General features: G+C 29.9%; 3 protein-coding genes across 3 annotated transcripts; 2 read left to right on the forward strand and 1 right to left on the reverse strand.

The window, feature by feature from the left end:
• Nucleotides 1–793, forward strand: LOC137818063 (uncharacterized mitochondrial protein AtMg00810-like). Its single transcript, XM_068621285.1, has 2 exons — nucleotides 1–70; nucleotides 210–793. Exons 1-2 carry the CDS (start codon nucleotides 1–3, stop codon nucleotides 791–793), a joined length of 654 nt encoding a protein of 217 aa, XP_068477386.1.
• A 1335-nt stretch (nucleotides 794–2128) lies between these two features.
• On the forward strand, nucleotides 2129–7299 carry LOC137818657 (GDSL esterase/lipase 5-like). The gene is made up of 4 exons (XM_068622205.1): nucleotides 2129–2640; nucleotides 2783–2904; nucleotides 6144–6399; nucleotides 6907–7299. The coding sequence occupies exons 1-4, from the start codon at nucleotides 2403–2405 to the stop codon at nucleotides 7149–7151; spliced, it is 861 nt and encodes a 286-aa protein (XP_068478306.1). The 5' UTR covers nucleotides 2129–2402; the 3' UTR covers nucleotides 7152–7299.
• A 2893-nt stretch (nucleotides 7300–10192) lies between these two features.
• On the reverse strand, nucleotides 10193–12914 carry LOC137818658 (large ribosomal subunit protein mL43-like). The gene is made up of 4 exons (XM_068622206.1): nucleotides 12608–12914; nucleotides 12022–12107; nucleotides 11106–11212; nucleotides 10193–10608 (listed from the first exon to the last, which is right to left on the reverse strand). The coding sequence occupies exons 2-4, from the start codon at nucleotides 12099–12101 to the stop codon at nucleotides 10436–10438; spliced, it is 360 nt and encodes a 119-aa protein (XP_068478307.1). The 5' UTR covers nucleotides 12102–12107; nucleotides 12608–12914; the 3' UTR covers nucleotides 10193–10435.
• Between the last annotated feature and the right edge of the window lie 224 nt (nucleotides 12915–13138).

Genomic DNA, 13138 nt, shown 5'->3' on the forward strand with positions numbered 1-13138 from the left:
ATGAAAATTGGAGAAGAGAAGAAGGTGCTAAAATTGAAGAAGGCACTTCGGGTTGAAGCAAGCACCGCGGGCATGGAATACTCGTATCAATACATATTTCAAGGAGAACGGGTTCAAGCAATGTCCTTACAAGCATGCTTTTTACGCAAAGAAGAGTGGAGGTAACATGATATTTGTTGCTCTTTATGTTAATGATCTCATTTTTATAGGTAACAATAATGAGAATATTGATGATTTTAAGGACACAATGAAACAAGAATTTGAGATGGCAGATTTTAGATTGATGAAGTTTTTCCTTGGTTTGGAGGTTAGACAAAAAGAGACGGGTATTTTTGTATCACAGGAGACATATGCAAAAGAGATTTTGAAGAAGTATAAGATGGCAAATTGCAACCCAGTATCAATGGAACCAGGTGCAAAACTCTCGAAGTTCGATGGAGGAGAACGTGTTGATGTGAGGAAATACCAGAGTTTGTTAGGAAGCATCTGCTATCTCACATGCACAAGGTCATACCTTTCATTAAGTGTCGGCATTATAAATCGATTCATGGAGGAGCCAGTTGACTCACATTGGAAGGCGTTGAAACGAGTCTTACAGTACATCCAAGGTACTGTATCACTCGACTTGTTCTACTCGAAAGCAGAGGACTACAAGTTGATTGATTACTCTGACAACGATTGGCGTGGAGACATAGATGATCGGAAAAGTACATCGGGATATGTATTCTTTATGGGCAAGACAACATTTTCTTGGCTTAAAGAAGCAACCGATCGTGACGCTATCGATGTGTGAAGTTGAATATGTGGCAGCATCTTGGTGTGTATGTCATGCGATATGACTTAGAAACTTGTTGAGCAAGATGGAGCTAAAGCAACTAGGTGCAACCATGATTCAAGTTGACAACAAATCAACAATTGAGTTAGCAAAGAACTCGGCGAACCATGAAAGAAGCAAACAGATCCACGTTTGTTTTCACTTTATTCGTAATCATGTGAAGAAAGGAAGTGTGAAATTGGTGCATGTGATAAGTCACGATCAAGTTACATATATCTTCACAAAACCGCTACCAAAAGTACTTTTCAAAAGATACAAGAAGATGATTGACATGATGAATGATAGAAACATTTAAGTTTATGGAAAAGTTTTGTTGAATAAACTTTAAATGCTATTTTGTGGTTTTTAAATTTAAAAGTTAATAAAAAATAAAATAATGAGAGTTTGAATAGATGAAAGACTAAAAATTATGAGTGAGATTTTATTATGTTGTTAGTGAAGTTTTAAGATGATAATAAAATTTTATTATTTTTTGTTTAAAAAATATGTAATAATGCCTATGCCTATATATAGAATGCTCTCTTATTTATAAAATATACCAAAGAAAGAAAGAAAAGAAATTCTTTAGAGAAAGTAGAGTGTATATTAACTTTTGGCATTTGGTTGTTTTTAGAATGTGGCATTAACATTAAGATGAAGATGGTGAAGGCATTAGAGAGTGGATTTGACATGTTGTATAATAATGTTAGCTAAGAAATGATTGAGCATCTCTGAAGAGTTAGAGTCCAAGAAGGTGGCGCCACCTTCATCATGGATGCACCATTTTTGTCAGAAATGTAAGACACTGATGTGACAATATAGCAATGCCACTGCCATCAAACACTCACTCTCTCCATCTAATATTCAAATTTTAATCATTCCAACTTTCTATCTACTCTCCAAATAAAATAAATATAATGTGTTTTTATTAGAAATTTCATGAATCAATCAAATAAAAATATTTTATAATATATAAATAAATATAAATTTTATTGAATAAACAAGTTTTATAAAATTAAGTTAGATGATAAGAATTTAAGAAAAAATTACAATAAAACAAATTGTTTCTAATTAATGGTGAAAATATAGTGATATATACAGTTAAATTTGAGTTATTTAAAGTCTACTATAATTAGAACTATCGAACCAATATTCTCTGCGGAGGATTTAGTGTTTCTTTCATTTTAGTTTTAATTTAAAATTTTATAAAAAATTTACAATTTAAAGAAAAAATGATTCTATTTAAATAAGAAGACGTTTTGAATTTTCATTTAAAGTGATAATGGAATAAGCAAGATGTTTTTTATTTGCCGGCTTACAAGGAATGGATTTGAATCTGGAATTTGTGTGCAAGTGGAAACTTCATATTATGTCTCTCATTTTGATAGCATCATCAAGATACGTTGACCAAGCCAAATCCAACAACATGTACACATAAAATAGTTGTTTACACTAAGAAAAAGATTTCAAGTTATGTTTGTTCTCTACCAAAAATCATTGTCCTTCAGTGTTGGATCAAGTCATCATAGTTATATATATACTTGTCAACCATGAAACATCAGAGATTGCAACAGATTCTGTGAAGAAGATGAAGTTCACTGTGTTCTTCCTCATCTTCTTCTTCTTTGCTTCTGTGTCTCATATCCATGGAAGCATGAAACATGCTCCCCTCTTCATTTTTGGTGATTCTTTCTTAGATGCTGGCAACAACAATTACATCAACACTACAGCACTTGACCAAGCAAATTTCTGGCCCTATGGGGAAACATACTTCAAGTTCCCAACAGGGAGATTCTGTGATGGACGGCTGATATCAGATTTCATAGGTAAGATTTGGAGATCTCATGCTTCTTGTCTTGTTGCTAGTGAGAATCCAATTTGGTTGAACAACCATATTTTGTTGTCCCCCATTAGAATAATACTATCTAATTATCTTATTCATCATCATCATCATCAATGTTTTTGTAGCTGAATATGCAAACCTGCCATTGGTTCCACCATATTTAGAACCTGGCAATAGGCAATACTATGGAGGAGTGAATTTTGCATCTGGTGGAGCTGGTGCTCTTGTTGAAACTTTTGAAGGGTCGGTGAGTCAAATTCATATACCCTATTTGCTTTACCATTAATGCTACTTTTTTAAGTAAATGAAAAAGTTAGTAAACCAGTAATAAGATATAGTAATTGGTAATTAACGTGTCATCTTCATGTCAAGCATCTAGGTTGCATACCTAGGTAACACATGGGATAGCACTATCATTAGGTTAATTGAATAAGCAATGTTTTTGTTTTGTTTTGGTAGATTTTTTACTATAATTATTGTTCTTGTAGTTGTTTTATACTTCTGTTAAAAAATAAAATTATAAAATAAAAATTAATTTTAAAAATAAGAAATAATTAATTATTATATTAAATAAATTAGAAATTAATTTAATTTTTTTTTTAAAAAAATTATTATTTTAAAATAATTTTTAAATTAGTATTTAATTAGTTATTAAAAAGGTTTTTTTAGTTTCTAAAATATCTCTGATTTAGTCAATATAACAATTAATTATTTTTTGTCTCTAAAATTGATTTTTTTTCATAATTTTTTTTAGTAAATGTTTTTTAATATAACAATTAATTATTTTTTGTCTCTAAAATTGATTTTTTTTCATAATTTTTTTTAGTAAATGTTTTTTAATATAACAATTAATTATTTTTTGTCTCTAAAATTGATTTTTTTTCATAATTTTTTTTTAGTGTATTAAATGTTTTTTTAATTATGATTGTAGGTAAAAGAAAATTACAATTAAATAGTGTATTTATCGAAGATTACATTTGATTAAAAATAAAAATATTTAATATAGTATTAGAGATACTTAAAATTTATTATAATTTAAAAAAATTTATAATAAGAATTTGTTAGATATATTGAACAATCTAAAATATAATTTCCCATCCAAATTAATAATTTCAACGTAAACAAATATATTAAAAATCTAACATTAATTGAAGATAAAAATATTTAATAAAAATTGTATTTTAGGATATGATTTTGTGAATTTAATATTTATAAAGTAGGACTCTCACTCTAAGAGTTTAATGATATAATACTTATTATTTTCGTAAAAAAAAGTTCTACTCAAAATGATAATTTAAAAGAAAATTGGTCTACTTGAATGAAAAATCTATGAATAAAGTAGAAGAGTGATTAAAAGATGCAGTAGAGAACATGGTCGTTTTAACCTTTTTTACTTTGCCGACACATGACATTACATTACATGACATGACATGACATGATCCTAAAGAAACCCTCGCCTCACGGGCCAACTATAATGACCTAGCACAAACCTTCACCTATCATTTCGTGTAAGATCAGAATCTTCTTCCATTCAAAATAAACAAAACTATGGTAATTTTGTCAAAACGTAATATTTATTTTTAAGATCAATTTTTTATTAATACAAAATATCAGTTAGAATTGGCCTTATGCTTAGTTTGGTAGATTGAAAATAGAAAATAAAGGGAGTGAAAGACAAAATAAATGAAGAGGAAAATATAAAATAATTAATAAAAAGAGAAAAAATTTAGTTGTAAAAATTAATTGGAAGAAAAATATGTTTTTATTATTAATGGTTTCATCTATTATTAATCAGAGTCATTTAAACTGTAGGAGTTAAAATAACTGTATAATGGTATTTTTTTTTAATTATGTTATGTCCAGACACAACTTTTTTGTTTTTCTACACTAAACCCTAACCCTCAACAAAATTTGGAAAAAAAATACAGTTTTACTAAAGATGGTAGACTAAAATTCTAAACTTTATTGAAAGAGTAGTATTTTATTTATATACATACATGAAATAGAAATTAATTTTAAAATTTAAAAAAATTAATTGTTATACTAATTAAATTAGAGATCCTTTTAAAAATTAAAAAAAATTATTTTCTAAATTAGTTTCTGTTATTGTTAAATGATTTCTAAATTTGTTAGAAAAACATTGATTGCTAATTAGATATCAATTTAGAAACCATTTAACAATATTAGAAACTAATTTAAAAATAAAAAAATTTTAATCTATAAAATGTCTAATTTAGTTACTATAGTAACTCATTATTTTTTGTCATTAAAAATTAATATTTATTTCTTAATTTTCTTGTAGCAGTGAATATTTGATGTTATAGGATTGTCTTAACAGAATATTTTCATACTTTATGAATAAATTTGAATTCATAGATATAAAATCCTAAAACTTTTGTTTGTTAATCACTTTTACAGGTTAAAAAATGATCCTAAAAAATTGTTTGGAATATAAGAATGCCCTGAATCATGCATGACACTTTGTTTGGCATTGAAACTTTCAGGTAATACCTTTGAAAACACAAGGTAGAAACTACAAGAAAGTTGCAGGTTTTCTGAGGGTGAATCAATTGTTTATGAACTTTTTTTAGGGCCAACTGATAAAGTTAAATACCAACTTATAAGATAGTTAAATAAAAGTTACTTTATCAAACAACAATACTTTATTTTGGTCAAAAAAAGTTTTAAACTAGTCAAATTAATTAAAATAAAAAGTCTTATTTATCTTATCTTACGTACTTTATATATAATTTAGTCAAAAATAAGAGACAACGTGACAAGCACGACATTTGACTGTAAATTATATACAATATAACTATATTATAAATATGCCCATAAAAGTGATTTTTAAATAAATATATATTTCAACAACAAAGTTAGAGTTAATTGTCAAGGATGAATGCACATGCAGCTGGAAATTCTGTCTGCTTTCTCTTATAGATGTTTTCTTAGGGCTCAATCAAACTTTAATATAAAATCTGTTTAATTTAATAAAAATAAATTATTTAAACTATATCATTAGTTTAATTTATTTCTCAAAATTCTTGATTGATGCAAAATTACTTATCAAATTCATAATTTATTTTGTTAAACATTTTGTTTTCAACCCCAAATAATAAGTTGCATTGCAATGCATGTTAACTGATAAATGAAAACATTTTAGTAAGTGAAACATTTTCGTCTGTGTGGGGCCATGCAGTAGTACACAGATCACCGTCCATAAAGTAAGAGACTAACATTCAAATGTTAGAAATTGTTGATTTCACTGTCTTCTTCCTTAAACTACCCTAAGTCCTAAATGTGTCTGATAGCACTATTGAGGTAAAAAAATAGTTCATTTCCATGTCTTACTTTCCCTGTTGTGTTCCCCAGCTACTTAAACACAAGACAGAAAAGTACAGAAAAAAAAAATTCAATGATTTTCATATCGTTTTTAATCTATAGTAATATATAATATATGGACTTGTTTTATAATGGTGTTTGTAGGAAATATACAAGAGAGGGGCTAGAAAATTTGTGTTCATGAACTTGCCACCCTTGGGTTGTCTTCCAGGCACTAGAATAATTCATGCAGAAGAAAATGGTAAATGCTTACAACAACTTTCAGCCCTTGCAAGTTTACACAATAGAGTTCTGCATGTGGTTCTCTTGCAATTGGAGAAGCAATTAAAGGGCTTCAAATTTGCACTATATGATTTCAGCACTGATCTCACTCAAATGATCAACCATCCCTTCGAATATGGTATGTCTTCAACGGTGAAACTTTTGATTAGTAATTAGAAGTTTTTTTTATCAGTAAATAAATAAATATGAACCACTCCAATAATGGTTCAACCCTTATACAAAACAATAACACATTTTCTTGAGAACCAAACAAAAAAACCAAAAAGTCCTAACAACAGTTGGAAGCACACCAATCAACATCCAACCAAAGAAAGCAAAACTGAAGAACAACTCTAAATGTGATACTGGCAAACCAAAGAATCAATACACCAATCAGAATAAAAAGAAACAAACTGAAAGTACCTTAGAGGCAACCTAAGACCAAACCTTTAATTGAATAAGCATAAAGACTTCTCAAACATCCACCACTTCTCCTTTAAAAATTACCTTATTCCTGAATCTAAACCCTAAACCCTAAACCAGCTGTCAAAATAGTTCCCCAAACCTAATTCTTAATTAGAAGTGATTTTGCAAAACAACAAAAGGAAAGTGTGGCTATATATATATATGTACATGAATTATGCAGGTTTAAAGGAGGGAAAATCTGCATGTTGTGGAAGTGGAGCATTTAGAGGAGAATATAGCTGTGGAGGGAAAAGAGGGCAGAAGGAATTTGAACTGTGTAAGAAACCCAATGAGTATTTATTTTGGGACTCTTATCATCTCACAGAAAGTGCTTACAAGAACTTGGCAGATCGTATCTGGGGTTTTACCAACAGCTCTTACAATATAGGGCCTTACACTGTCAGAGATCTCTTTCAACTTCCATGATTTCTTTCATGCTTCATTGCTTTTGCTTTATTGCAACAAAGATGAAAAATCTTGACCATATTATATCTTCATTGTGTTAACAAAGTGTATGCATAACTTTGGTGTAATAAGGTTTATATATGAAATTGATGACACATTATATTTATTAGCAGTATATGTTACATTCAAATAATATAATTTTTAAAAAAAAAACTGAAAAATAATTAATTTTGTATGCATACTCTTAAAAGTGTTATGAAAAATCTGAAAGGCACCTCCCAACCTCAAAGGCTCTAACATAAGACAGAGCAATGCATGGATTTTTATGGGCTAAGAACAACCATCTTTGGGCCGTAATAGTTTGGGCAAGGAAAATTCTTCCTGCAACCCCTGGTTTCCTCGTGCACATCAATAGGGTGACGTAAAGATTATTTTACCCTTAATGAACAAATAAATAAACTCTTTTCAGCACCCCTTCATCTTTGTACTTTCTCAACCACAATAGCTCCCTCCTTAGATAGATGCATTCCATCTTCGGCAGTTTCTTCTTGCACCCTTACATTTTTCTTCCTGCACCCCCACAATATTATGCAAAGATCAAACTGTCCCTATTATTTTTTAAAAATCTTAAAATGCACTTGAATTATATTTATTTTTTGCATTCTGGATTATGGAATCCGGAAAAAATTCAGATTGACACTTTCAGTAAAATTTTAGATTCACCAATCCATAATTCAAAATATGCATTTCACATTTAAAAATTCATCATTCAAAAAAAGCATCCCAAATCCACCAATCCGTAACAGAAATATGCAATATGGATTCAAAAATCCTTAATTCAAAAAAAAGAATTCTCGATCCACCAATCCATAATAGAATTAGGCTTTCGAATTTAGCAATCCAAAAATCAATAATTTATGCAAAATTTGCTTTCAGAACACTCCCTCATCCAGAAAAAAAAAATGATTCAATTCCAGATTAATGAATCCGTAGCACACTCTCAGGTCAAGCCCAATTTCAGGATTTAGAAAATTAGAGGAGTGCAGGAAGAAAAAAGTAGGGGTGCAGGAAGAAGAAGCCTCCATCTTCTCTTATGTGATTCGTTCTTGAGTTGGAAATCACCATCACACCCCTTTCCTGATAAAAAAAAAAAAAAATCATCGCACCCCTCACTTTTCTATGGAGTTGCACCCCATGGTCTATCTAATGTATCCACATTTGTTAGAGATTTTACACTGACTAGAGATAAAGACATTTCAAAGTATATAAGTGGATGCAAATTTTATTTTATAAAATTGATTTTATAAGATTGAATTAGACTTTATTCACTTCTTAATATGTGTTCAGAGTCATTTATAATTTATCATAGTGAGAGTTTATTGGTCTTATAAAACCACTCATTATCGAACTATCCATATAGTCTCACTCACAAATTAACATGACTAGTTTTATAAGATTAAGTTAAACTTAAAATTAATTTTTTTAATAACATTAGTCACATGACTTGGTTTAATTATGATGAACTTATATTTCTAACTCTTAATTGAGTGCTAGATGGCTAGTCATATATAAAAAAATTGTAAGTATTATAATTAATAATATTGAATCCACGATATTTGTGTATTTGATTTTGTAATTATCACAGTTTAATATGAAAAAAAAGTGATAAAATGATAAACTTTACTTCAATAAGGTAAATGATAAGATGTTTTTGTATCTCATCTTCTCTATTTTTCTTCCCTATATTATAGGTTATAGGTGATAAGATGCATTCCAATTACTTGGATGTTATAGGTGATTGACCTGAAAACTCAAGGACTGTACTTTACCCAAGTTAGCAAGCCATTGAGGCAGAAACTTGGAGAACAGAAAGCTATTGTCTTTAACTGAGAATGAACCTTAAATTTAATTAATACTCTTTATATCAACTCATTTAAATAAAATTATTTGCCCAAATAAAAAAGCATTACACAAATTTAAAAAAAATAATATTATATATACATAATAATACTTTTTTTATTTAGAAATATTGATTTTTACTTAAATGTGGATGTAGGTAAAGAAATGAAACAATTTTAAAATTTAGTTGAAGAACACTTGTTATTAGTCGTAATAAGAGTAAAAGTGTTGTAGAGGAGAAAACAAAAATGAATAACAAGAACACTTGCAAGCTAGCTATCATCGATACACTGATGGAACAAATTTTGCATCATCGAGTGCTGGTGCTCTTGTTGAAACAAAAATATTATTCTGTTGTTTTAAGAAAATCACAAAAACGAAACGTGTTATAACTTTAATTTTTAAATTGCCTTCAAATTATATTATCCTTAAAAAGCTAATGATTATGTAAAAAACTCTAAAAGGCATAATCATTTTATAATTTGTAACTTTGTTCCATCTTATGCATCTAAAAATTTGAATGAAAAGAAAAATAGTATTAAACAATGGAATGGTCCATCTTTTACTGTTATGTTTCGTTCCTGTTTATCCAAATGAAACCCAGAGACATTTTTTCCGTTCACTTCATCCATCTTCATACAAGATTTTAAAGGAAAGTAGAAACACATGGACAATCAGGTTTTTATTTGCTCTTGCATTAATTTCAGGAATTTTATGCCAAATACCAACATAACTTAAATCGCTTTTCATACCAAAAAAAAAAGTAGCTAGATATAAAGTGTTTCACTCCAAACACACTTGGGTGCTGCATATACGATTGCAAGGTCCAAAAGTAAGTTTCATTTTGGTTGGGACTTGGGGAAACAAATTATTCACATTGTAGAATCACTTCTTAGTTAAAGACAATATTCTTTCAACTTCAACCAAAATTCATTTTACAAAATTAAGATGATTCAAAATCAAATTTTCAATCACTTGATTCAAACGCGCTTAAAGGACAGGAATAAGCTACAAAGTTCCAACTACCAGAAGATTTATTTATTTACCACTTATTTGTTATAGTTACTCACGGCCGCTAACGTGAAAATCTTGTATCCAAAATTGGTCTTTTTTAAAAAGTAAGCATTTCTTCATTTGGCTTAATAGCCAATTGCAACACTCCCTCCACTAAAACATAGCAGAGCTTTATAGGGAACCAATAATCACCTTTATCATGGTTTTCTCTCTCTCGTTAGCCTCAAAAACTAACCAAAAAAACAGGTATATGAACTATTGACTGGAAATGACGCCAGATAAGATGAGAACTTACTCTCACCAGTTCACAAACTGATTAAATCACCGGAAGAGAAGGAAACTCTTGTGAAAAACACCAAGGGTAACTTTCTCATATACCTGGTTCTTCCATCTTAATATTTCACAGAAGTTGTCCACGTACCTTGCACACTAGGGTGTTTGGTTACATGTCTTGTCCTCAATTTCACTACCTTTCTGCCCAATGCATTCCTTAGCCTAGTTGCATGCAAAAGTATGTCTTCTGGATCCATATTCTTCACACATATCACTCGCTGGTTTTTGTTCTCTGCATTTCATAAGAGAATCATCAATCACAACTAAAGCATATTCCAACTAGGTGGAGTACGCTACATGGATCAACAGCACCGTTAGATCCTACTAATCATAGCAAAATGATAAGCCATTTAGATCTAAATTCTTCTAAATGTTGCCCTATAGTTTTTTGGTGGATTCCCTCTATCTCTAACTATTGAACTGCCTTCCATCTAATCCAATTTCCTTATTTCCCATATGCCAAACTGCAGAAGGCAAGACTATAACATCTTTTCCTCAATAGGTGCTACTCCAACTTTTTTCTCCAATACATGTTTTATTCCATCTTGTCTAGTGTATCCACTCATCCAGTGTAACAATTTCATCTTTGCTAAATTGAGCATAATTTTCTTACTGCCTTTACGCAGCCCCAATATTCAATATCCCACTCAACATTGCATAAGAGAATCGTCAAATAAACTAAGGAAAAGAAATTAGTTACACAGTTACAGGTGAGCACAATAAACTTACTGTAAAAACCCTTCAGATGAGGATGCTGGCCACGGATGAGCTCAGTGACCACCTCTAACTGAGGATTCTTCTCCTTAAGCATTGGCAACTGAGACTCCATAAATGCCCTATTCAAATATTTAAAACTAAATTAAGAATCCACTATTCAAAGCACTAAGAAAACATGAAAATTATACTTATTCATATCATTCTAGTTCCAATAAGATTTCAGTAATAGTGCAAAGGAGATAAGAGGGAGAAATATGGTTACAAGAAGTAGAGTAGATTCTGAACTTTTTTTCTAATTTAATTGTTAAAAGGCTATTATTGGCATGAAGTTAGCAGTCACAGCCAGTACGGCAAAACAAAAAAAAATAGTAAGACTAAGATATTTGTAAAAGCACCAAACAAGAAAGAACATGATTTCAGTCGCAATTCATAAAATTCTCCCTCTCAACATAGAATGTTGATGCTAAATATAAAGTTCAGCTATTAAGTTAACATGGAGGGTTTTGGACTCAAACAAGCAGAATGAAAGCAAGGAATGCAAATACTTAAATTTTACTAGGAAGAAAAAAATCAAAGAACGAAGATTAAGCCTGCAGTTGGCAAAACATAACCAAATAAGATATGACATCTATTTCAAAGAACACAAGCCTGATTTGAACCTTGTTATCATTATTAGATATTTAGATGTAAATTATGCAATCGTGCAACAAACTTCAGTTGTCAAGTCCTGCGAGGAATTTCAAATATCCATCTAGTAACAAAAAATCACATCATTTATGAACTATTTCACTCCACTCAATCCCTTCAAAACGTACCACAGAGATTAACTGCAATGTTACAAATACAGGCAGAAATCCAGTAATAACATAAATATGAACTTGAGCATAAGATACATAGAATTGAAGATATAATAAAATTGTACTTGTACCTTATACCTCTGCTACTTCCACCCCAGTTACAATAACTGACAATCAGCTTCTGAAGTTGCCAAACCCCTCGCAAAGCCATGTGAACCTAAAAAGGGGTGCACACAAAGGCTTCTGAGAAATATGACGTGGATGAGAGGAGCAATAAATGAAACATGAAACATGCCTTTTGATTTGCCAATTAGTGAAACAAAAACTACATACAGATAAATCGCAATCTGCAGTGAGTGCAAGAGTGAACAAGGAAATGAGGGAAATTAGCAGCAATTTTGCAAACCCGGGCCTTTACAAAGTAAACAGCAAGAACAAATAGTTTCACCAGTGTGCAGTAGAATGAAATGCACTACAGTGGATCAATGTTTAAACCCAACTCGCGCACTACACTGCATAGTTAAAATTTCAAAACTTGACAACACAATTGAACAAATCCATACAACAAGCGCAAGGAATTGCGAAAATTCAGCATTTGAAACTAATTTTCACTGAGCAATCGAATATTATTAACAAATTTCAACAAAGAGTTCAATTCCATAGATGCATCCCTTAAATCAAATAATAATCAAATCTCGTGAATGCAAATTCACTCACCAGCGCACAATAGACTTCAGAAGTAGCAACAAATTCTTGCGAGTTTTCTTCCCTTTCTCTGCTTCACCAGTATATCAAGGGTTTTTCTTCACGTTCCTTCCTCAGCTCCAAAACGCTGCCGTCTAGAGTTTTTTTCCCTCTTTAACTTTCACAATTTCACCCATTAACTTAGAGTTAACCAATTTTGTCCATGTTATATTCTAGAAAGGAAAAAAAAATACAATTTTAATGTATGTATGTATGTCTAGACAAATTTAGTTTTGGTTATTATATTTTTAAATTAATAAGTTAATCCTCAAACTTTTTTAAAAAGGTCTTTTAATTAAATTTTTAATTTTGCAAGAGTATAAAATTATTATTAAATATTAAATTTGAGTATGAATAAAAATATTTTATTGTGAAAATTTATTTTTTAAGTATAGTTATCATGGAAAAAATAATCTTTAAGTGTAATTATTGTGAAAAATAATTTTTAAGTATATTAGTTCTATATTTATTAATTATACTTCTAAATTTTAAGTATAATTACTG

Source organism: Phaseolus vulgaris, chromosome 10, assembly GCF_000499845.2.
Source record: "Phaseolus vulgaris cultivar G19833 chromosome 10, P. vulgaris v2.0, whole genome shotgun sequence".
Classification (NCBI taxonomy): domain Eukaryota; kingdom Viridiplantae; phylum Streptophyta; class Magnoliopsida; order Fabales; family Fabaceae; genus Phaseolus; species Phaseolus vulgaris.

Excerpts from the sequence above, each read along its gene's own strand:
- LOC137818063 (XM_068621285.1), top strand. The coding sequence starts at position 1 with ATGAAAATTGGAGAAGAGAAGAAGGTGCTAAAATTGAAGAAGGCACTT. Across the intron at positions 71-209 it reads GGTTGAAGCAAGCACCGCGG|GTAACAATAATGAGAATATT; the intron begins GCATGGAATACT and ends TCATTTTTATAG.
- LOC137818657 (XM_068622205.1), top strand. The coding sequence starts at position 2,403 with ATGAAGTTCACTGTGTTCTTCCTCATCTTCTTCTTCTTTGCTTCTGTG. Across the intron at positions 2,641-2,782 it reads GCTGATATCAGATTTCATAG|CTGAATATGCAAACCTGCCA; the intron begins GTAAGATTTGGA and ends ATGTTTTTGTAG. Across the intron at positions 6,400-6,906 it reads CAACCATCCCTTCGAATATG|GTTTAAAGGAGGGAAAATCT; the intron begins GTATGTCTTCAA and ends TGAATTATGCAG.
- LOC137818658 (XM_068622206.1), bottom strand. The coding sequence starts at position 12,101 with ATGGCTTTGCGAGGGGTTTGGCAACTTCAGAAGCTGATTGTCAGTTAT. Across the intron at positions 11,213-12,021 it reads GGAAGTAGCAGAGGTATAAG|GGCATTTATGGAGTCTCAGT; the intron begins GTACAAGTACAA and ends ATATTTGAATAG. Across the intron at positions 10,609-11,105 it reads TCATCTGAAGGGTTTTTACA|AGAACAAAAACCAGCGAGTG; the intron begins GTAAGTTTATTG and ends TATGAAATGCAG.